This window comes from Salvelinus alpinus, chromosome 18 (genome assembly GCF_045679555.1).
Source record: "Salvelinus alpinus chromosome 18, SLU_Salpinus.1, whole genome shotgun sequence".
In the NCBI taxonomy this organism is placed as follows: Eukaryota; Metazoa; Chordata; class Actinopteri; order Salmoniformes; family Salmonidae; genus Salvelinus; species Salvelinus alpinus.
The window spans coordinates 13239-38355 of NC_092103.1; the positions used below are offsets into that span (position 1 = coordinate 13239).

Sequence of the window (25117 nt, forward strand, 5' to 3'; positions counted from 1 at the left end):
CATCATGACTTGTAACCGCTGGTGTGGCAGTAATATGGTCACCTGTAACAGCCCTAGTGGTAACTTGAAGTACATCTTCAGTATTTAGGATCACTTTTACTGACTGATTAAAACTCATTGGTTGTCGTCAGTAACTTTGCGCTGTCACACTTGCTGCTAGCTCTGAGGAGAATTCAGTAAGCTAGCTCACTCTCAACTTCGGTTTGGCGCCATTTTCATGCTAGCTCTGTTGATTGTGCTTGACAAAGTGATGAAACCGGACCATCTTCTGATAACATGTTGTAGTTTCTTATGACCGGAGGACTAGTTGACTAGGTGGGTATATAGATGACTAGTGAAACATAACTTAAAATATAAAATAACAAGGTTTATTAACAGACTTTAGATCACAACTCATCAGTAGCTTCAAGACCGTAACTCCTTTCAGATGAAGTGCGCGGTCCTTTATACTACAATAACTAGTAAAACGTTTTCATAACCGTTACTGAGAATGTTGTTGCTGTTCAGGCCGGCTACTTGCAAATACATTTTTGTATTTTAAAATACAAAATACATGTATTTTGTAGTTTATGTTAATACATTTCTTTATGGTATTTTGTATCTGTATTTTCTCATTGTATTTTTACATTTTTGCCCATCCCTGTTTGTATACTAATCGGGTGATGTGGCTATCTATGAAAATAGAGTGCCATAGTATGAGTTAATACCCATAAAACCAAGTGGTCAAACAGGGAAATGGTTCCACTCGTTTTTCCACCATTCATATTTCCCATACGGGAATATATAGCAATATATTTGCCTCTATTTACCCCCCAAAAATGAAATGCTAATTCACTGCTAATGTGGCTATCATAAAGAACTACAATGATGATCTGGACTAGACTGCTATATCGAGGCAAGGCTAAGAACCTCTGGATTAACTATCTAATGTTAGGTAAATGTAGTACAAGGCTAAGAACCTCTGGATTAACTATCTAATGTTAGGTAAATGTAGTAATGAATAAATTGGCTACATTTCTTAAAATGGACAATTCTGTGAACAGTCTTCTGCTGGTTTTAAATTGACACAATACCTGTTTGCAAAGGTGTCAGCTAGAGATTATGTGCAGGAGCTTGCAGGGATTTGTAGTTTTGCATGATTTCTATTTTGATGATAATTTTCATTTTCTAATCTTTGAGTAAATAGAGCTGAATATATTGATAAAAGTCACCTTGTCCGAAAGAGATTTACTTTGCTATCAAATCGTCACTCCAGGGGAAGCTTACACGAAACACAGCCCTTATTTTAAGTGTTTCTAAAACCCCATTCGGGACAATTAATGGTGGAAAAACGTTTGGAACCATTTTCGCTTGACCACTAGGTTTTCATGAGTATTATGACACCTCCACTGTGGGGCTCTATTGTCTTTCTGGGCCGGGCTTCAGTTAAACTGCAGTAAAGAAGCAAGACTGTAGGATCAGTCGAAACCGTGATTCTAGACCGGAACCCTGCCCCCTTGAGGCAACTGTGTTTGTTATTATGCCGCATTCAAAACAACTGGAACTCCGAAAAATACAAGGTCAAATCATGACATCAGCGATCTTGAGGTCGGAGCTCTAGAAAGATGCTCGAGTTCCGGAGTTGGAATTATGACTTGGATGACCGTTCAAATCGAATTTTCCCAGACGGACTCGTTTTTTTTCAGAGTTCCTAGTTGTTTTGAACGCACTGAAGTCGGAGATTTTTTAATTCCTAGTTGTTTTGAACGTGGCACAAGAGTGACGTTGCTGGTAGCATACACGTAGCCTAGTAGGATGTGTTTATCGAATATGGCGGCTGTGTTTCAGCCTCACTGTCCTGTACATTTGTAAGAACTTCCTATTTAATCCTTCATTTCATCTTTTATTTTATCGTAAAGAGGTAAGATAATGTGTTGTTCGTAAGGACTAATGGTCAGTATTTTGGTATTCAGAGTATTGTAGAAATAATTCGCTATTTAAGTACATGTTGGCTAGCTATAACTTACCTGTCAGTCATCAAGTAAATCGTGAAAAGGCTATAGCTAGCTATATCCGAAGTTCCTGATACCGGATTTGTAGCTAAGTCTTGTAATAACAGCGTATTGATGCTACACATCCAATCCTGTAATATTCTGTATGTTATCTAAGTTAATCAACACGTTTTGTGTCATCCATTTGATGTGCTGCTCTCTCAATCTGTGAACAAATGTTGGCTGCAATAAATCAGTTAACTAACGTTAGCTAAATTGGATAGCTAACGTTAGGTAGGTAGCTAGCTTCTGTAGACGCCAATGTCCGGTAGCTGTACGGACTATCAAAATTATTCACTCACGAAGTTGTGTTGTTAAATAGCTAACTAACATTGGACACGTTGTCCGAAGGATGTAACCTGGTGGTTTGTCAAGGATAGGACAGTACTTTAGCTAGCTAACTATATTTTATTGCAGTTAGCTTGTTGCTATCTATTTCATAGTGGTAGCCTAGTTGGCTAGCTAGAATGCAGCTCAGTTTGACGTTGACACTTGACACATCCCGGTACTAACCGGGATCCTTGGGACGTCCCTATCCCATTGAAGTTGACATTTAAAATTGGTAGGGACGTCCCAAGGATTCCGGATAGCACTGACGCTTAGCACAAAAGCTCTAGGGTCCTTTTCCGCTTTCATAACCTATTGCTAACGTCGTTATGCAATATTTATCTACGATGTCTCCAAATTGAAATTTGCCGTCTGTCGTCCTTGATGTTTAATCCATGGAAGCGAGCAAGCTAGGATCCTACCTAGCTTTCATGATGAAACCCAGCGACTGGAACAAGCTATATAGCTACGATTGCCTTCTAGGTCGTGACAGCAGTGGCGCATACAAGGCGCAAAGTGGTCGTCCAACAAAAGCTAGCTAGATCTGGCCGATCAGAGTTCCGTTCGCTAATCCTCTTGCATACTGACATTTCAGCTGCTTATGTCAGCAAACCCCTCGCCATGCTCCCTCAGTGACAAGTGTCATATTATGACAAACAGACATATAGTGGCAGTAGATATCCCAACGCAACACGCTCCTCTCTCAGTAATGTTTGGAATATAAGGATTCATGAGTGTTCTGAAATTCCCTTAGTATAGGTCTGTGGAAAATCTAATTAATTAGGTATTATTTGCTCATATGCATAGCTAACATGGCTCTGGATGTTGTAAAATGCTTTATTTTCCTGTTGTGAAAATGACCATAACTCCAAAGTTCAATGCGAGATTAGCAGTCTTTATCGCTGCCACACAATTTGCTTTTAGGATGTAGCACACTCACCACAAAAGCCTTTTAAATATGCTCAGTTTGCCTTGATGAAGTCAAGCGGTTGTTGGAGATACATTTTTGTCATTTAGCACACGCTCTTATCCACAGCGACATACAATAGTGAGTGAATACATTTTCATTACTTTTTTGCACTGGGGAATTGAACTCACAACCCTGGAATGGCAAGCGCCATGCTCCAACAACTGAGCTACACGGTACAGTGAGATACCGCACATACACAACTTCACCTATACACAAATAAATATCTTGGTCTGTTTGTGTGGATAAGCGGGTGTAAAAGGTTTATCCTCCTTAAATCCTTAAGCTACTCAGGAATTTCTGCATTTCCTGTACACTAGCAGAAATATGGCCAAATTGCTAGAATGGACTTCAGGGTGCTGCAGAGAATCGGATGTAACAAATGCAATCCTGTTGGTCAAGGAAAGTGGGGTGCTTGTGTTCTGGAATTCAATGCTTTTGTTCTGGAGCTCCACAATCTTCTAGAATCTTTAGCCTGTTATCAGGCTTACATTAGAACTGCCACGCTGTACAAGATGGTTAGGTACATAGCTTGGAGCAAATATGGGTGTGGTGGGTCAGTCCAACAAAAGCACAGTAATAACCCTACTGTTTTCTCTCTTCTCCCTACAGCCAAGTCTGAGCTCAACCTCTTCAGTGACGTCACTATCGAGTGGCCTGGTCCTTGGACCTGTCAGAACTGCAGCCATGCAGCCCCCTCCTCGGACCGGCCCCCCTGGTGCATCCGGCCCCCCTCCTGCCAGCGTTGGGCCCAATGCCTTCCGGAGGACAAGGCCCCACAAGCATACAGGAGCAGCGGTCATGGCGGGACTACCTGCCCAGCCCATGACAGACCCCTTCGCATTTGGCAGGCAAGCCCCTCCTCCTATGGCTACAGGTGGTCACCCGCCGCCACCCAATAGCAGCCCTCTGCCTATGCAAGCCCCGCCTCCCAGTATGTACCACCAGGCTGGCATGGGTCAGGGGCTGCACCAACCACAACCACTGGATAGTGCACAGGCTGGGGCTGTGCCCCTTGGCCCACCACCGCCCTCTACCCCAGGGGTAAGCATCTTAACCCCTCACGGTACTGCGTCCCCTGTCCCTTTTCCTGGACAGCTACCTGGCCCGCCAGGCCATGCACCACCAAGTGCAGAGCAGGGCTATTTTAACTCTAGGGAGCCAGCACCCTCGATGACCCCAGGACACCTTCCCATGGCCTCAGCCCCTATGTCTGGCCAAGCGCCTTATGGCCAGGACCACGGAGGAGACCATCACCCTCAGGCGATGCTCTTTAAGCCTGTGCCTCCCGTTTTGTCTCAGTGGGTGCCCGACCATGGGAGCCGCCCCCCGTCGGTTCAGAACTATTTCCAACCCACTAGTGATCCTCTACCCCAGGTTTGTAATGCCGCTCCCCAGTCCCAGATATCTCCACACACACCCTTGCCCCACAGCACCCCTCCAACACACCCCCAGCAGCAACACCAGCCCCAACCACCTCCTCAGCACCCAGACAGGCCAACTAGCTCCCAGTGGCCTGACCTGGCAGGTGCGAACACACCCCAGCAACACAACGCCCATTTTCAGGCTCAGACCTACTTCAGCCAGAGCTCAGCCACCCTGGACTCCTGGTTCAACCAGCACCCCCAGGACCTGGTCTACCACCAGATGGGTGCTGGTCCTGGCCTGGCTCGGCCCGACTCAGCCAGATCTCACTATCGGCACGACTCGGCCGGGTCTCACCATGGATCCCACTATGGAACTTACCATGCATCAACCCCTGGCCCAGCGCCGGTCCCCTTCATCCCAGACGGCACCATCTCCATGTTTTTCAAAGGAAACGACGTGGAGAACGAGGAGACCCTCGCCGGAGAGGGAGCCGGAGCAGTGAATGGTCTCCAGGACTTCCAGCCCTCCCATAATCACCAGCAGATGTCATCCCCTCAACCCCAACCCAACCCGGTGGCAGGTGCAGAGGCCACCCACAGTTACCGTGGGCCCCCCCCACAAGCTGGCCAATCATTAACCTACATGAACGATGGTAACTTTCCTGGAGCTGGCAAACCCATCCAGCAGAAACCTGCTGAGGCCCAGTTTGACCATGTGGAGAACCTGGAGTGTGTGCCCAACCAGGAGGTCCTACCCAGCGAGCACCAGAACAGCCCTGCTGCAGCAGCCGCCCACGGGGGAGATTGCTACGAGGCAGGCCCCAATCTGGAGACCCCCGACTCTGTCCCCCGGCCCATACGTTCTGCCAGCGTGTCCTCGAGCTACAGCAACTTGAGCCACGGCAGCGGCACTGGTACAGTTCCACGCCGGCACCAAGGAGTGGTGGGCACCTTCATCCAGCAGGAGAGCCCTCGTCCCTCAGAGGACGCATTCTCCTCAGCCGCTGCCGGAGGCTACTTTGAGCAGATTGACACCTCTCCGGCCGGGAATATGGCCGCTGCTTACCAGAGCATCCCGGAGAGAATGTGCCACAGCCAACCCCCTACGCCCAGTCCTCCCAAACCCACCGGCATTTTCCAGGCTAGTGCCAACTCCTCCTTTGAGCCTGTGCGCTCACACAGTGTCGCAGTGCGCCCGGCGGAGGTGGACCGTGCCCGGATGGTGGCGGAGAGGGGCTCTGACTCTCTGCCTGGGAACCTGGAGCAGCCTCCAGACAACCTTGAGAATGTCTACGGAGCAGCTACAGGGCACACTCAAGCTGGGGATGGAGCTGGAGCACCTCCTCTTGCATACCCTCTGAGTCACTCCCACTCCAGGCCCTCGTCCCGGGCTCATGTGGCCCACCGGCCCTGTGAGAGCCCTGCCACCACCCTGTGGGCCCAACATGACCCCGCTAGCCTGGGAACCAACATCCTGCTGGTCCCCGCTGCCCCTCCGGTCCTTGCCCCACTGCGAGAGCCCAGTGCCGAGGTCATCCAGCCCCCCGAGGATGGCTCCCTGGACCTTCAGCCCCCTCAATGCGCCCCTCCGCCCTCCCAGCACCCCTCGGAGAACCTGGAGAACCCTCCTAAGGTGAGTGAGGGGGACACGTCTGACTCGCAGCCCAATCTGGGCTATGCCTCTCTCCTGGTGTCTGAATCGCTTCACCAGCCCGTGTTGATTGCCCCACCCACCTCCAATTACAGTGTGATTCCTCCCAGTAACCCTGCATTCGCAGCCAATCAGATCAGCCCCAGGGAGGCCACAGTACCTGTGAGGCCGCCCTCGCAGGCTCAAGGGGCCAGTGCCGCACAGCCCGGTCCTCCCTTGCGCTCCAATCAGAACCCATTATTTACCCCTACACCAATGAGCTTCAGCGCCGCCTCTAGCCAGAGCCCCCTCAATCTTGTTTGGGATGACAGGGAAGGGGTTAAACCAGAGATCACGCCCCCACCATCCCTGTCCCAGCCTGCTCGGTCCCCTCTCTCAAAGGTCCAATCAATGTGCGGAAACAACCATTCTTCTCTACCTGTTAATTTGCAGGCTCCTCTTCCTGCTGCTCCTGGTGCCGCCAATTATAATCAGCTCTCAAATTACGAGCTGCTTGATTTTTCTATGCACCAATCTCAGATCCCAAACCAAGCCGCAGGGCTGCCACCTCTCTCCCTCCAGCAGGGCCCGCCCCTGGCGAGTAACGCTCCTGGGTTTTACCTGCAGGTCACCAAAGATGCTCAGCAGGTGGGTAGAGGCAACGAGGACGCCTCCACAACACAGATACCTGCCGAACCCATGTCCCCCCCAGTGGCCCCAAACACCCAACAACCACCCTCTGAGCCACCCATTGTGCCCCAGCCTGGTCACCAAGGCCAAGGAGATGACCCTGCAGCCCCTCTCAGTGGAGCACCACCACCGCAAGAGCAGTACCCACCCCCAATGCAGGGTCCTGCCACGGGGAATGCACCCACCCCCTCTGCGGCTTACCCTGGACCTCGGGGACATGTGCCTCTAGCCAACCCCCCTCCACCAGGAACCGGGGTTCCTCCAGCCCAGCCAGCCCCTACAGACCCACAGCGACCTCCCTCGTCTCTGGGAAGCCAGCTGGGGTACGGCCCACCTCCTCCAGGGCAGGTGTATGGGGGATACTACGGAGGTGCCTACCCGGAGTACCCAGATGGCAGAGGATCATATCTTCCTGCTCAGTACCCACCCGCACCTGTGGACCCCAGAGCACAGCAGTATTATCAGGTACACATACTCACTAGTCAATTAGTGTTGCTTGCAGCAGGTTATATGTTGAATCACAGGTCTAAGGTATCTGGTTCTCTTGAGACCGTATATTTCACAATAAACTATTGTGGAGTGAAGCTACAGTATTTGTATGGTTTAATTTGCCTGTGGGATGTAATGGAGTTTAGGGTGGGGGAGTACTCTGTAGGTCTGGGTGATATGGCCTAAAAATCATATCTATCTTTTTTTCAAACTTATGAGCGATTCACAATATTTATCGGAATTTTTACGTTTTCTCTAAATAAGATTTCTTGCACAAATAAACGTTAAGTACACTGCATTTCAAACAGTCAGGAGTAATCTAATGAATTCAGGGCTTGTGAAATTATACCTAGGCTAAATATAAGCCTACCACAACATTGAGACCCACTAATCATTATATTATTTTATCAAAATAGTTTAATCACTTATGTCTTTCAAACGTTCTGTTACAAGTTTAACCAGAACCATGCACATTCACTAATAATGCTAACTTCTCGGATGTAACAGATATCATATGCAGTAGCTCTATAGAGATGAGATGATGACTTGGAATGAAGTAATAGTCATCAAATGAAATGTACACAACTGAATTATTTTATTAAAGTAATGTGAATTAATTATGGTAAATAAGTGATAAGCGGTAATCAGACTTTTATTCATTGTTTTATTCTGTTACAGCATTCAACCCACATAATGCATAGTGCATTTAATGTTAAGTTTTATCGAAATTGAAATGTTATTTTTTTAATAATCGAACCGAAACCGAACCAACCTCAAAAAGCACTAATCGCTCAGCACTAATATTTACAAAAGGAATACTTTTGCCAAATTGGATTTTCTGAACATTAGCTCACCAAGTTCCTCCATTAGGCAAACCATTAACAGTATTACATTGCCTATTGTATAATAAAGATAACCTTTCACATTGAACAGCTACAGTGCTGCTCTTTGTGTACACCCATTTAGCGTCGTTCATACCCTGTAGTCTAAAGCTTTAGACTACATTCTCTTAAAGAATTCACATTGTAAGTACTTAAAAAACAAAGAAAATATTTCAACATTAAAATACTTTATTAACTAAAGGTAGTAGCCTACAATTAGGAAAAACTTAAAAAACAAAGGCTTAGGTAAAAACACTACCTAGGTCTGTATCATAAGATTATTTGAGTGACTTTGGTTCAGGTAATGATATGAACAAAGGAATCTAGCCTGAGAACATATTTCTGTCCAGCCCTTTAGAGCAGGACATGTACTGTCCATGGCCTTTTCATTGCAAAAGCCCGGATCTTCTCAAAAATATACTGAACAAAAATACAGTGCATTTGGAAAGTACTCAGTACTTTTAACACAATTTGTTACATTGCAGCCTTATTCTAAAATTGATTAAATCATGTTTTTCCTAATTAATCTACACCCAATACCCCATAATGACAAAGCAAAAACAGGTTTTTAAAAATGTTTGCAAATGAATAAAAAATGTACCTGAAAAAACATTTACATAATTAATCAGACCCTTTACACAGTACTTTGTTGAAACACCTTGGGCAGCGATTATAGCCTCGAGTGTTCTTGGGTATGACGCTACAAGCTTGGCACACCTGTATTTGGGGAGTTACCCATTATCTGCATATCCTCTCAAGCGCTGTCAGGTTGGCTGGGGAGCGTCGCTGCAGAGCTTTTTTTCAGGTCTCTCCATAGATGTTCGATGGAGTCCGGGCTCTGGCTGGGACATTGAGACTTGTGTCGAAGCCACTCCTGCATTGTCTTGGCTGTGTGCTTAAGGTCGTTGTCCTGTTGGTAGGTGAACCTTCGCCCAAGTTTGAGGTCCTGAGCGCTAAGGAGCAGGTTTTTATCAAGGATCTATCTTTCCCTCGATCCTGACTACTCTCCCAGTCCCTGTCGCTGAAAAACATCCCCACATCATGATGCTGTCACCACCATGCTTCAGCGTATGGATGGTGCCAGGTTTCCTCCATTCGTGACACATAAAATATTGTTTCTCATGGTCTAAGAGTCCTTCAAGTGCCTTTTGGCAAACTCCAAGTGGGCTGTTATGTGCCTTTTACTGAGGAGTGGTTTTCGTCTGGCCACTTTACCATAAAAGCCTGATTGGTGGAGTTCTGCAGAGATGTTTGTCCTTCTGGAAGGTTCTCCCATCTCCACAGAGTAACTCTAGAGCTCTGTCAGAGTGACCATTGGGTTCTTGGTCACCTCCCTGACCGAGGCCCTTCTCCCCCAATTGCTCAGTTTGGCCGGGCAGCCAGCTCTAGGAAGGGTTTTGGTGGTTCCAAGCTTCTTCAATTTAAGAATGATGGAGGCCACTGTGTTCTTGGGGGGCCTTCTATACTGAAGAAATGTTTTGGTGCCCTTCCCCAGAGCTGTGCCTCGACACAATCCTGTCTCGAATCTCTACAGACAATTCCTTCGAACTCATGGCCTGGTTTTTGCTCTGACATGCACTGTCAACTCTGGGATATATACAGTGGGGAGAACAAGTATTTGATACACTGCCGATTTTGCAGGTTTTCCTACTTACAAAGCATGTAGAGGTCTGTAATTTTTATCATAGGTACACTTCAACTATGAGAGACGGAATCTAAAACAAAAATCCAGAAAATCACATTGTATGATTTTTAAGTAATTAATTTGCATTTTATTGCATGACATAAGTATTTGATCACCTACCAACCAGTAAGAATTCCGGCTCTCACAGACCTGTTAGTTTTTCTTTAAGAAGCCCTGCTGTTCTCCACTCATTACCTGTATTAACTGCACCTGTTTGAACTCGTTACCTGTATAAAAGACACCTGTCCACACACTCAATCAAACAGACTCCAACCTCTCCACAATGGCCAAGACCAGAGAGCTGTGTAAGGACATCAGGGAAAAAATTGTAGGCCTGCACAAGGCTGGGATGGGCTACAGGACAATAGGCAGGCAGCTTGGTGAGAAGGCAACAACTGTTGGCGCAATTATTAGAAAATGGAAGAAGTTCAAGATGACGGTCAATCACCCTCGGTCTGGGGCTCCATGCAAGATCTCACCTCGTGGGGCATCAATGATCATGAGGAAGGTGAGGGATCAGCCCAGAACTACACAGCAGGACCTGGTCAATGACCTGAAGAGAGCTGGGACCACAGTCTCAAAGAAAACCATTAGTAACACACTACGCCGTCATGGATTAAAATCCTGCAGCGCACGCAAGGTCCCCCTGCTCAAGCCAGCGCATGTCCAGGCCCGTCTGAAGTTTGCCAATGACCATCTGGATGATCCAGAGGAGGAATGGGAGAAGGTCATGTGGTCTGATGAGACAAAAATAGAGCTTTTTGGTCTAAACTCCACTCGCCGTGTTTGGAGGAGGAAGAAGGATGAGTACAACCCCAAGAACACCATCCCAACCGTGAAGCATGGAGGTGGAAACATCATTCTTTGGGGATGCTATCTGCAAAGGGGACAGGACGACTGCACCGTATTGAGGGGAGGATGGATGGGGCCATGCATCGCGAGATCTTGGCCAACAACCTCCTACCCTCAGTAAGAGCATTGAAGATGGGTCGTGGCTGGGTCTTCCAGCATGACAACGACCCGAAACACACAGCCAGGGCAACAAAGGAGTGGCTCCGTAAGAAGCATCTCAAGGTCCTGGAGTGGCCTAGCCAGTCTCCAGACCTGAACCCAATAGAAAATCTTTGGAGGGAGCTGAAAGTCCGTATTGCCCAGCGACAGCCCCGAAACCTGAAGGATCTGGAGAAGGTCTGTATGGAGGAGTGGGCCAAAATCCCTGCTGCAGTGTGTGCAAACCTGGTCAAGAACTACAGGAAACGTATGACCTCTGTAATTGCAAACAAAGGTTTCTGTACCAAATATTAAGTTCTGCTTTTCTGATGTATCAAATACTTATGTCATGCAATAAAATGCAAATTAATTATTTAAAAATCATACAATGTGATTTTCTGGATTTTTGTTTTAGATTCCGTCTCTCATAGTTGAAGTGTACCTATGATAAAAATTACAGACCTCTACATGCTTTGTAAGTAGGAAAACCTGCAAAATCGGCAGTGTATCAAATACTTGTTCTCCCCACTGTAAATAAGTTATTTCTGTTTTTATTGTTAATACATTTACAAAAAATTCTAAAAACCTGTTTTTGCTTTGTCATTTTGGGGTATTATGTGTAGATTAATGAGGAGTTTTAAAATACATTTTAGTATAAGGCTGTAACGTAACAAAATGTGGAAAAAGTCAAGTGGTCTGAATACTTTTCGAATGCACTGTATCAACACAACAGTAAATGGTTTGATCTCACATTTCATGAGCTGAAAGAAAAGATCCCAGAAATGTTCCATATATACCAAAAGCTTATTTCTCTCAAATGATGTGCACAAATTTGTTTACATCCTTGTTAGTTAGCATTTCTCCTTTGCCAAGACAATCCTTCCATGCATGCTTCAGTTTTGCTTGCCTCGAAGCGAGCATAGAAGTAATTTAGCTCGTCTGGTTGGCTCGTGTCACTGGGCAGCTCGCGGCTGTGCTTCCCTTTTGTAGTCTGTAATAGTTTGCAGTCGGTGCCGGTGTAGTACAATTCAATCTTAGTCCTGTATTGATGCTTTGCCTGTTTGTTGGAGGGTGTAGCCGGATTTCTTATAAGCTTCCGGGTTAGAGTCCCGCTCCTTGAAAGAGGCAGCTGTACCCTTTACCTCAGTGTGGATGTTGCCTGTAATCCAGTTGGTTGGGGTATGTACGTATGGTCACTGTGGGAACAACGTTATCAATGCACTTATTGATGAAGCCAGTGACTGATGTGGTGTACTCCTCAATGCCATTGGAGGAATCCCGGAACATATTCCAGTCTGTGGTAGCAAAACAGTCCTTTAGCTTAGCATCTGCTTCATCTGACCACTTCCTTATTGAGTGAGTCACTTGTGCTTCCTGCTTTAGTTTTTGCTTCTAAGTGGGAATCAGGAGGATAGAATTATGGTCAGATTTGCCAAATGGAGGGCGAGGGAGAGCTTTGTATGCGTCTCTGAATGTGGCATAAAGGTGGTTTAGAGTTTTTTTCCCTCTGGTTGCACATTTAACATGCTGGTAGAAATGAGGTAAAACGGATTAAAGTTTCCCTGCATTAAAGTCCCCAGCCACTAGGATCGCCACCTCTGGATGAGTGTTTTCCTGTTTGCTTATGGTCTTATGCAGCTCATTGAGTGCGGTCTTAGTGCCAACATCGGTTTATGGTGGTAAATAGACAGCTACGAAAAATATAGATTAAAAACTGTCTTGGTAAATAGTGTGGTCTACAGCTTATCATGAGATACTCTACCTCAGGTGAGTAAAACCTCGAGACTTCCTTAATATTCGATTTTGTGCACAGACCACCCCCTGTCTTACCGGAGGCAACTGTTCTATCTTGCTGATGCAGCGTAAACCTCGCCACCTGTATGTTATCCATGTCATCGTTTTGCCACAACTCGATGAAACACAAGATATTCCAGTTTTTAATGTCCCATTGGTAGGATATTCGTGGACGTAACTCATCTATTTTGTTATCCAATGATTGTACGTTGGCTAATAGGACTGATGGTAGAGGCAGATTACCCACTCGCCGTCGGATCCTTACAAGGCACCCCGAACTACGTCCCTGATATGTCTCTTTCTCATGCGAATGACGAGGATTTGGGCCTTGTCGGATGTCTGAAGTAAATCTTTCGCATCCGACTTGTTAAAGAAAAAAATATTTGTCCAGTATGAGGTGAGTAATCGCTGCCCTGATATCCAGAAGCACTTTTCGGTCATATGAGACTGTGGCAGAAACACACACAATAGCACATTTGGTTAGAAGTCTGTAAAACGGCAGCCATCTCAACTGGCGCCATGTCATACCAGGAAGCTGATAAATCTGTAGGTTTGATCAACCGAAGAATTTCTGCACAAACTGTCAGGAATTGTCTCAGGGAAGCTCATCTGCATGCTCATTTTCCTCACCAGGGTCTTAACCTGACTTCAGTTCGGCGTCATAACTGACTTCAGTGGGCAAATGCTCACCTTCGATGGCCACTGGCATGCTAGAGAAGTGTGCTCTTCCCGGTTTCAACTGTACTGGACAGATTGCAGGTGTTGTTGTCCAGCGGTTTGCTGATGTCAACGCTTTGAACAGAGTGCCCATGGTGGCTGTGGGGTTATGGTATGGGCAGGCATAACCTATGGACAATGTACACAATTGCATTTTATCGATCTCCATTTGAATGCACAGAGTGCACACCGTGACGAGATCCTGAGGCCCATTGTCATGCCATTTATCCGCCGCCATAACCTCATGTTTCAGCATGATAATGCATGGCCCCATGTCTCAAGGATCTTTACACAAATCCTGGAAGCTGAAAATGTCCAGTTCTTCCATGGCCTGCATACTCACCAGACGTCACCCATTGAGCAGGTTTGGGATGCTCTGGCTCAACAGCGCATTCCAGTTCCCACCAATATCCAGCAGGCTACAGACAATAGAAGCTGTAAAGGATGAAATCAAACAAAAATAGACCAAATATTGAAACTTAGCATGACAAAATAACATTTATTGACCCCCAATTTCAAGCAATAAGCTAAAAGTACAAAGACAAAATACCTGTATTTTTTTCTTGTTCTCCCTTGCTCATCTCCTACTTGTGGTGACAGCAGGTTTATGCTGAAAGACAAATTCCAGAAGAATAGGTTAAAACATGAATTAATTAATCCCCTATAGCTTGTTGTTGCCTGTTGACTGCTACAGCTGTACTAAAATGCCCTTTACACACCAGTGTAGGTTAGTATGAGGCGCTATACGAGGAAGGGCTCATTCTAACGTCTGGAATGGAACAGAGGAAAAACGTGGTTTCCATGTGTTTGAATAACGTTCAATTTTTTTCCATTCCTGACAATTCATTGAGTCCGTCCTCTTATACCTCCTCCCACCGGCCTCCTCTGGTACACACTCAACCTGCTTCCAACCAAACAATGCAGACACAAGATAACTATCTATACTGAACAAAAATATAAACGCAACAATTTCAACGATTTTACTGAGTTACAGTTCATATAAGGAAATCAGTCAATTTAAATAAATAAATTAGGCCCGAATCTATGGGGCGCAGCCATGAGTGGGCTTGGGAGGGGATAGGCCCACCCACCTGGGAGCCAGGCCCACCCATTTGGAAGCCGGAACCAGGCCCAGCCAATCAGAATGAGTTTTTCCCCACAAAAGGGCTTTTTTACAGATATAAATTCTCCTCAATTACATTAGCTGTCCAGATGTGGAGGTCCTGGGCTGGCGTTTTTACATGTGGTCTGCGGTTGTGAGGCCGGTTGAACGTACTGCCAAATTCTCTAAACAATGTTAGAGGCGGCTTATTGTAGAGAAATTAACATTCAATTATCTGGAAACCGCTCTGGTGGACATTCCTGCGGTCAGCATGCCAATCTGTGGCGTTGTGTGACAAAACTGCACAATTTAGAGTGGCTTTTTATTGTCCGCAGCACAATATGCATCTGTGTAATGATCATGCTGTTTAATCAGCTTCTCGATATGCCAAACCTGTCAGGTGGATGGATTATCTTGGCAAAGGAGAAATGCGCACTAACAGGGATGTAAACAAGTTTGTGCACTATTTGAGAGCTTTTTGTGCGTATGGAACATTTCTGGATCCTTTTATTTCAGCTCATGAAACATGGAACCAACACTACATGATGCGTTTTTATATTTTTGTTCAGTATATATTTAGCTTCATATTTACTAGCTGGCTAGATGTAAATGGTATTCAGCTAGCTAGCCAGCTAGTTGAACGTGCAAAAAAAACGACCTCAATCTATAATCCAATAGCTAGCTAGCTATTTAGCTAATATTTCATCATGGCTGCCTAGCCAACTTAGCATGTGTCCCTATACCTAAAAACATGGAGTTTGATTAGCATTCGCACCACAGTAGCAATTTTCAGTAGCTAGCTAGTTAATCATGACAAACTGACAAACATGAAAAAGATTATCATCATGAATGGTTTAGCACATCAGCAATCAACATTAACAGCAGAATGCAACTGACCAGCTCAGCTAGCTAGCTCATCTAGCTAACTGGCTATAACGTTACCTGTTTGCATTTGGCTGGCTAGCTAACAATAGCTAGCAATGGAAACTACTTTTTGATACAGTTGAGACGATAACGTTTGCACATGTAGCTATTTTGGCATTTTAACTGTAAACTCTTTGTATGGATTATGATGATTCATGGAAAACTGAAACACTAAAAATTATCCTTCCCACTCCGCTTCAACCAGCCGAGACTGCTTTTGCCACAGAAGACAGAGCTGTAGTCAGGACTAGGGCTGTAACGGTGACCGAATTACCGCCACACCCACTGTCGCGAGTCATGATGGCAGTCAAATTCCACGTGACCATTTAGTCACGGTAATTAGGCTTCTCCAAGCTCTGATGTTGCTGATGGTCATTAGTAGCCTTCCAAACTTGCTAACTGCCTGGTACCACGCACTGGTACCACGCACTATTATCCCTCTAATCAGTCTGACATCAATGCAAATGTAATTGAAAATCGAATCAAACACTTCATGAGAGCCCATGAGCTCATGTTGTGCAACATTTCTATAGGCTATGCAATTGTGCAAGAAAACAGAGTGATGACCCCTATGAAAAAGAGGAGTATTCCATCAGCTTTCTATAGGCTAGGCCTACGATATTAATTTCTCAACTTTCCTAAATTTAAGCACATTTCTTCTCTTTACAACAGGATTACAGCCTACCTGGCTGGCATGAAAATTAACTACGGGAAAAGCGTACTCCATTCGCTATTTAAGTGCAAGGATTACATATTTTCCCCCCCTGTTTCGAGACAGGTGAATGATAATGGTCCATTCTAAATCAAAACAAATTTCACACATATATTATTTAGTATATTTAAAGACAAGATTAAATCAAGAATAGTGTGATAGGTGACAATATAAGCCTATGACTTGTGAATGATGCCCAGTGATGCCTAGTGAATGATGCCAATAAGGCATGCCCTTTTTTTGCGACTTTTTCAAATCATAGTTGCACACCCCATGTAGCCTAGCCCATAGGCCTATATGTTTTGATAAGGTTTGCATCAAACACTAAAGTGGACATAACTTCTTAAAATGAAGCACGTTAATCGCTTTACAATGTTTGTAAAGCCTAGCTGGCATACATACGCAGCACGTGAGTTTAACGTTTTGGGAAGATCATTTTCACCAAAATGCACCTTTTTTATAATAAAAGCATTACATGCATAATCACATTTGTGGTCACTTTTGAGAATGTCCCGGGCTATGTTTGAAGAAAGAAAAAAATCTTGCACAGAATAGAATGTCAACTTTTGTACTATGGGGGATATTAGGTTGACATAGGCTCGTGCTTTTGCTGTTTGTTAGGCTAGCTAGCTAACAATACAAAAAAGTAAATGTGAACAGTTCTTCCAATATCTTCAGTATGCGCCTCGGAATTGGATTAGGACACGCTTAGTTGCGTCCCCGATGTGTCTTAACTTGTAGCCTGTGAGAAAGACCGGATCACGTGACTGAGAACCATGTGAGTGAGAGGTGCTTTGGCATACAGCGGGGAGAAGGGAATTATAATTATTATATGCAGCCCAAGGGCACAACCACAAAATGCATGGATTTTTTAGGGGGATTATGGCCACACAAAGGGGATGCAGCTTGGAAATTTGAGCCATTATCAAGTGCTTGTCAATTGTGAATGAGAGACTGAAGTGTGTACAGCCTGCGCAAAAAAACAAAGAGCTCATGCCTTTCATGCAACATTTTCGAATCATCATTAGAGTCGCATCATGTAGCCTTAGAATGTATTAAAAATCTAAACATATAGCCCAACATTTGTATCACAACTACAGTTAAATAACTCTAAATTAAGCAAATAAGAGTAACTGTTACTTTGTTAACCGCTCAACACAGAATAGCCGCATGTCCGCACTCCCTCAAATCGTTTGGAGGAAATACCCTTTCTATTTTATTCAGCTGGGTTCAGTTATATTCTTCATATTATAAAATAATGCCACCTAATTCTAAGCAAATCTTGTCTGCTAAATGAACTAGTGTAACCCACAGCCATATGGCATAGCCATATCAGGGCCTAATATAAGGACAACGCAGAGTGCTATTCTGTTCTTCTGAAATAGACTACATTTTCTTCATATCATGTTTCTTCAGACCTATCTAAAATAAATTATAGATTTATTGTGATGGTGTAGGCTATATTGCATGGTTTTATTAGACTTTTTAGAATGTCGATGTTCCAGAGGTTTGCATCAGTGGCTTGTAGGGAAGTGTGGAAGCCAGGAGATGCAGAATGTGTTTATGTTAATTAACGATCAATTACTGTGAGACCGGCAGTTATTTGTTTGACAATCACAGGCTGAAAAAATTTCAACCCCACTCCCATCACACCCCCTCCATGCTTCACTGTGGGGACCACAGATGTGGAGATCATCCGTTCACCTACTCTGTGTCTCATAAAGACAAGAAAAATCTCACATTTGGACTCATCAGACCAAAAGACAGATTTCCACCGGTCTAATGTCCATTGCTTTTGTTTCTTTGCCAAAGCAAGTCTCTTCTTCTTATTGGTGTCCTTTAGTAATGGTTTCTTTGCAGAAATTCAATCATGAAGGCCTGATTCACGTAGTAGTCTCTGAATAGTTGATGTTGAGATGTGTCTGTTACTTGAACTCTGTGAAGCATTTATTTGGGCTGCAATCTGAGGTGCAGTTAATTCTCATCCTCTGCAGCACAGGTAACTCTGGGTCTTCCATTCCTGTGTTGGGCCTCATGAGAGCCAGTTTCATCATACAGTGGTTCCTCCTTTAAACCTTGCGAGCTTACACCGCGGGATTTAGAGGTACCCAGCATCAGGGCTTCATTGCTCCAGACCACCGCAAGGGAGAGTTAGAGCACTCATTATGCATTTGGGTCCCAAGGTTTTAATATAACCAATCATATCGAGTGGTTCGAATGACGAATTTGACGCGAGCCACCTGTCCCTGGTGACTTTCTTCAGCGAAGATGGCTGACAAAACATTATGGTGAACGCTAATTTAAGTAATTATAACGTCATAACGAGTCAAGAAAAACATTTACAGTTGAAATGAATATGTTAGAGACAAACGATTGTGCATATTTTGTTGTCATCAAGTTAATTTACGAAAATCGGTATTGAGCAATTTTTGGGGGGTTCAGTCATATCCAATACCAGGTGTATCAAACTCCATTCTTTGAATGATGCTGTGTCTGCATGTATGAATTACAATTATACACTTCAACAGTGTTTACCGCTCTTGGGACATCAATGATTACACATTGTAACTATGCAATAGATGGAACATGATTTAAGTAAAGGCTGATTTGTAATTCATATATACAGAATAAAAAACAGTACATCCTGCCAGCACACCCACAAGCGAGCCACTCAGGTGGAGAATTATGCGTGGAAGATAGCAGGAACGAGATGGGAGTAACAATCTAGGCTATTTGCTCTGAGACCGGCATAATAATGTAATGAAACAAGCAGGGAGCAGGTTTCGAACCCTCAACATTCTAGCCCGAAGTCCAGCACGCTATCGATTGTGCTCAAATGTATTAATTGGGGTTGAGGCCGATTGTGGCTAAAAACACTTTATCAATTGGAATCTAACACGTGGAAAGGGGAAAAAGTATTATTAGTTTTTCACAAGTGTAGCAGGATGGGCTATTAGCTGAATAGACTTTTCAACCTTTACTAAAGATTTGTCTAATAGCTGAGCTAGGTGTGTGTGACCCCCCCCCCCCCAATCCCCAACTTGTAACAAATAATTTGTATTTATCTTTCCACATCTACATACACACATCTACCTACACACGGTTAATGTTCTGAAAAATATATATATATATTGGTCATGGCTCCCGATTTAGGCGCAGCGGTATAAGGCACTGCATCTCGGTGCAAGAGGCTTTACTACAGTCCCTGGTTTGAATTCAGGCTGTATCACATCTGACTGTGATTGGGAGTGCCATAGGGTGGCGCACAATTGGCCCGGCGTCATCCGGGGTAGGCCTTCATTGTAAATAAGAATTTGTTCTTACCTGAGTTGCCTAGTTAAATAAAGGATACATTTTTTTTAAACAACTGGCGGCAACTGCAGAGCAATCAATTGGAGGTGAACAGTGACTGGTGCTAAAAATATTGCTAACTTGTTATGTAAGTGTTGCACACCAACAGATGGAGAAAACCAACACCAGTCGAGCAATTAATTTCAACAATAATCTTCATTTTAATATGACTTTACAGACAACAAGAGGGCGTAATTGGAGTCTATTTCTTCGGAGCCTATACCTAAATTAAGTAACACAGCCTACCACAGCCAGTTATGAGGCTTAACAGCCTAATAGAAGTAGGATTTTTTTTTATTAGGCCGACTTACAATTGCAGCCGGTCTCCCGTCCGCACGGCACAGGGATTCTTCAGCTAAATAGTCCAGTACTGTACTGCCGACCGTCACGTTGTACAGCGCCATATTTTCCGTTCCATCCTAACAGAAACCCAGTTTTATTTTATTTTTTATGGAATAGAAACACCATAATATTAATCAAATTAAGCAAGTACCAGTCAAAAGTTGACACACCTACTCATTCCAGGATTTTTCTATATTTTTACTATTTTCTACATTGTAGAATAATACTGAAGACATCACAACTGTAGCAGGTGTAGCCCATCATGCAATTGTTTCCTATTAGTAGGACAATGGACTATTTATGACCTGGCTACTGTTGTGAAAATTCCTCAACTTGCAATGTATTTGATGCTTATGTACTCAAGTGTTACATTTCTAACTCAAAACAGCAGTACAGTATTTATTCATCAACATCTTTATGCTTTTGTTAATAAAATAACGAGAAAAGACATTCAAATGTGAATGTTTATATTAACTTGATTTTAGTCACATTTCCACCCAGCTCCACAACCACAGGTAAAACCTTGCTGAGATGATCAATGTATTTGTTACGTTGTTGTATCGTCAATTTCTCTAGACAAAAAATCTTGATGGCCTTGACCAGTTCATCTTTGCCTGTCGGCTTGGCAGAGTTATGGATGAATGTTTTCAGTTGATGCCAAACAAGTTCGATCGGGTTTAAAACAGGAGACCTACGTGTAGCTATTCCTTCCGCAAGGCAATCAAACAAGCTAAGCGTCAGTATAGAGACAAAGTAGAGTTGCAATTCAACGGCTCAGACACAAGACTTATGTGGCAGGGTCTACAATCACCGACTACAAAAAGAAAACCAGCCCCGTCGCAGACCCCGATGTCTGGGAGCAAGACAAACTTAACAACTTCTTTGCTCGCTTTGAGGACAATACAGTGCCACCGACATGGCCCGCTACCAAAACCTGCGGGCTGTCCTTCACCGCAGCCAACGTGAGTAAAACATTTAAATGTGTTAACCCTCGCAAGGCTGCCGGCCCAGAAGGCATCCCTAGCCGCGTCCTCAGAGCATGCGCAGACCAGCTGGCTGGTGTGTTTACGGACATATTCAATCAATCCCTGTCCCAGTCTGCTGTTCCCACATACTTCAAGAGGGCCACCATTGTTCCTTTTCCCAATAATGCAAAGTTGTAACTGAACTGAACTAAATGACTATCACCCCGTAGCACTCACTTCTGTCATCATGAAGTGCTTTGAGAGACTATTCAAGGATGATCTCACCTCCACCCTACCTGACACCCTAGACCCACTCCAATTTGCTTACCGCCCCAATAGGTCCACAGACGACGCAATCGCAATCACGCTGCACACTGCCCTAACCCATCTGGACAAGAGGAATACCTATGTAAGAATGCTGTTAATCGACTACAGCTCAGCATTTAATACCATAGTACCCTCCAAACTCGTCATTAAGCTCGAGACCCTGGGTCTCGACCCCGCCCTGTGCAACTGGGTCCTGGACTTTCTGACGGGACACCCCCAGGTGGTGAGGGTAGGAAACATCTCCACCCCGCTGATCCTCAACACTGGGGCCCCACAAGGGTGCGTTCTCAGCCCTCTCCTGTACTCCCTGTTCACTCATGACTGCGTGGGCAAGCACACCTCCAACTCAATCATCAAGTTTGCAAACGACACAACAGTGGTAGGCTTGATTACCAACAACGACGAGACGGCCTACAGGGAGGAGGTGAGGGCCCTCGGAGTGTGGCGTCAGGAAAATAGCCTCACGCTCAACATCAACAAATCAAAGTAGATGATCGTGGACTTCAGGAAACAGCAGAGGGAGCAGCCCCCTATCCACATCGACGGAACAGTAGCGGAGAGGGTGGAACGTTTTAAGTGCCTCGGCGTACACATCACTGACAAACTGAAATGGTCCACCCACACAGACAGCGCTGGCTTGTCACCAAAAACACTCACAAACTTTTACAGATGCACAATCAAGAGCATCCTGTCGGGCTGTATCACCACCTGGTACGGCAACTACACAACCGTAAGGCTCTCCAGAGGGTAGTGAGGTCTGCACAACGCATCACCGGGGGCAAACTACCTGCCCTCCAGGACACCTACACCACCCGATGTCACAGGAAGGCCAAAAAGATAATCAAGGACCACAACCACCCGAGCCACTGCCTGTTCACCCCGCTATCATCCAGACGGCGAGGTCAGTACAGGTGCATCAAAGCTGGGACTGAGAGACAGAAGCTGTTTTTCAATCTCAGACTGTTAAACAGCCATCACTAACATTGAGTGTCTGCTGCCAACATACTGACTCAAATCTCTAGCCACTTTAACAATTAAAAATTGGATGTAATAAATGTATCACTAGTCACTTTAAACAATGCCACTTTATATAATGTTTACATACAAGTAGGGTATATATAAACTGTACTCTATACCATCTACTGCATCTTGCCTATGCCGTTCGGCCATCGCTCATCCATATATTTATATGTACATATTCTTATTCATTCCTTTACACTTGTGTGTATAAGGTAGTTGTTGTGAAATTGCTAGATACTACTGCATGGTCGGAACTAGAAGCACAAGCATTTCGCTACACTCGCATTAACATCTGCTAACCATGTGTATGTGACCAATAAAATTAGATTTGATTTAGAGATTTTTGGATTTAAAAAAATATATATATAGTTTAGGCCTACCGAAAGTGTTGTAGGTGTTATTTACTTTTATTTAACCTTTATTTTACTACATAAAGGTCTACTTACTCTGCTGGTGTTTTGACCCAGTTTATGTCCTCATTTGCAATGCAAACCTGGGCAGCAGTGTGTTTTGGGTCATTGTCTGCATTTGGAGAAGAAAGAAAATACATTTATCCTAGCAGCCAAAATTAGGTACAATAATAGAAATATACATGTAAATAGGCCTAAACGTAACAAAATATTGCTATAATCCTACCTTGAAAGAAATGTTGGGTCCAGCATATCTCTTGATGATTTCTTCCTCAAAGAGATCTCGTGCCATGATACCTGAAAAAGGAGGCAAGAGTGAATTATTGTGCAACACATAACATTCTGTGGGGTGTAGGCTACAATATTTTCTGTACTTTTTGCTTTGTAAATAGCCAAACTTACCATCAAAAATCAAATATGTGCCTGGTCCCTGGCGAGAAATTGCCCCCCACCCATGGAATTTGAGGGGATGCTTGGGACTCGGCTTGCTTGACCGTCTTCCTTTTTTTCTGTAGCAACTTTGAGCAAATTGCTCAAGGGCCATGGTTGATTCGTCTGTGAAGATGACATCATTGAATGTCTCGCCAGCTTTGATCCATGCCTGGGCCTGCAGGACGCAAAGTCCTTTGTTTGTCAGACGAATCATTGGGTCAAAACTACAGAACAGTACAAAATAAGCGAACACATATTGTTAATGTTCTGATAATTAAAAAAATATATATTTATGTATAAACATTTCTTACCGGGCCTTTCCATAAGTCCACGCAAGTTTCTTCAACTGTCTTCTGACTGTAATTAGAGCGATGTTGATGTGATGTCAGCAGATTAGATTGCCTTGGCCGATTGCTCATCTTCATGAATATAAGCAAGTGATATCTGCTAAATAATCAAGTTAGGTTTCTCCATAAATAAACAATTCTAAATAACAAACTGGCTTTATTTACAAATTAGTGAGAATGTCTCACCCCATGTTCAAGAATTGCCTTTTTCTCACTCACTCTAGGTTAAATGAAAACAAAGCAATTTATTATCATTAATTCATTTAGAATGATATAAAAGCCCCTTAGGATCTGTGAGAATATCTGAGAATATCTAACGGAAAATGCACCTTAGATATTTATTTAGAGGCCTCCAATCCTCTAAATGTAATTGTTTTCGATATACTGTAGGCCTACCATAGGCGAAAGGAGTCTCACTAGTGTTGAGTAGTGCTGTTCAAAATGGTATAGGTCTTATTTATTTATAGAGCATATTGAAGTTAGAAGCAAAAGCTTTTATTTTAGCACCGTTTCGCACTGCTCTGAGGCAAGCATGGGGACTGGTCTTGATAAATCAATGATATTTTTATTTTCACTTAATCTCTGGTTGGGTATTGGTTAGACAAGATTTAGAAAATTAGGGTGCAGAAATGTTATGCTCTTAGTGTAACCTTTATTTAACTAGGTAAATCAGTTAAGAACAAATTCTTATTTACAAGGACAGCCTACTCCTTCCTTCCGTTATACACATTTCTTAATCAATCCCATATACTATGTTATTACAAAAAAGGTTTTAAATTCTCTGTTAATGCCAATATGGAAGACTATCAAATGCTTCTCAGAGATGTCATCTGGTGGTCAAACTAGCAATAACTTGCATTAACAGAAAAAATGGCTGTCAAATAGATAATGTGCCAAAGAATGCTGCAGCAGCCCGCAAGGTGTGCCACAGTATGACACAACTTTTAAAGGAGGAACCACTGTGTCACTTGATGGTTTTTGCGACTGCACTTGAAGAAACTTTCTAAGTTATTCATTTTCCGTGTTCTGACCTTCGTGTCTTAATGATTAATGATTGACTGTAGTTTCTCTTTGCTTATTTGAGCTTTTTCTTGCCATAATATGGACTTGGTCTTTTACCAAATAGGGCGATCTTCTGTACACAGTACCACCCCTACCTTGAATACCACCCCTACCTTGTATACCAACCCTAACTTGTCACAAACCAACTGATTTGCTCAAATGCATTAAGAAGGAAAGAAATTCCACAAATGAACTTTTAACAAGGCACACCTGTTAAGAAATGCATTCCAGGTGACTACCTCATGAAGCTGGTTGAGAAAATGCCAGGCGTGTGTGACGCTGTCATCAAGGCAAAGGGTGGCTACTTGGAAGAATCTCAAATATAAAATATATTTTGATTTGTTTAACACTTTTTTTTGTTACTACATGATTCCATATGTGTTTTTTTTAATAGTTTTGATGTCTTCACTATTATTCTACAATGTAAAAAATAGTTTTAAAAAAAATGGAATGAGTAGGTGTGTCTAAACTTGTGATTGGTATTGTACATTCAAATGAATTTGAGATAGTTAGGGCTGGGTACTGTCACATCAGCGTACCCAGATCCTGTATTTCTC

The 25117-nt window shown here is 43.9% G+C and overlaps 1 protein-coding gene across 5 annotated transcripts in view; it reads left to right on the forward strand.

Annotated features, from left to right (window-relative positions):
- Positions 1 to 1571: 1571 nt before the first annotated feature.
- The window catches only part of sec16a (SEC16 homolog A, endoplasmic reticulum export factor), an 80098-nt gene continuing 56552 nt past the window's right edge, over positions 1572 to 25117 (forward strand). The window contains exons 1-3 of one of the 5 annotated variants that reach the window (XM_071351583.1): positions 1584 to 1900; positions 3937 to 6324; positions 6949 to 7476. In XM_071351583.1, the coding sequence (XP_071207684.1) occupies positions 4012 to 6324; positions 6949 to 7476 (2841 nt within the window). In that variant the 5' untranslated portion in view covers positions 1584 to 1900; positions 3937 to 4011. Of the gene's footprint in view, positions 1901 to 3936; positions 7477 to 25117 lie in introns of all 5 variants that reach the window. The other 4 variants (XM_071351579.1, XM_071351578.1, XM_071351580.1 and 1 more) reach the window with 4 other exon arrangements.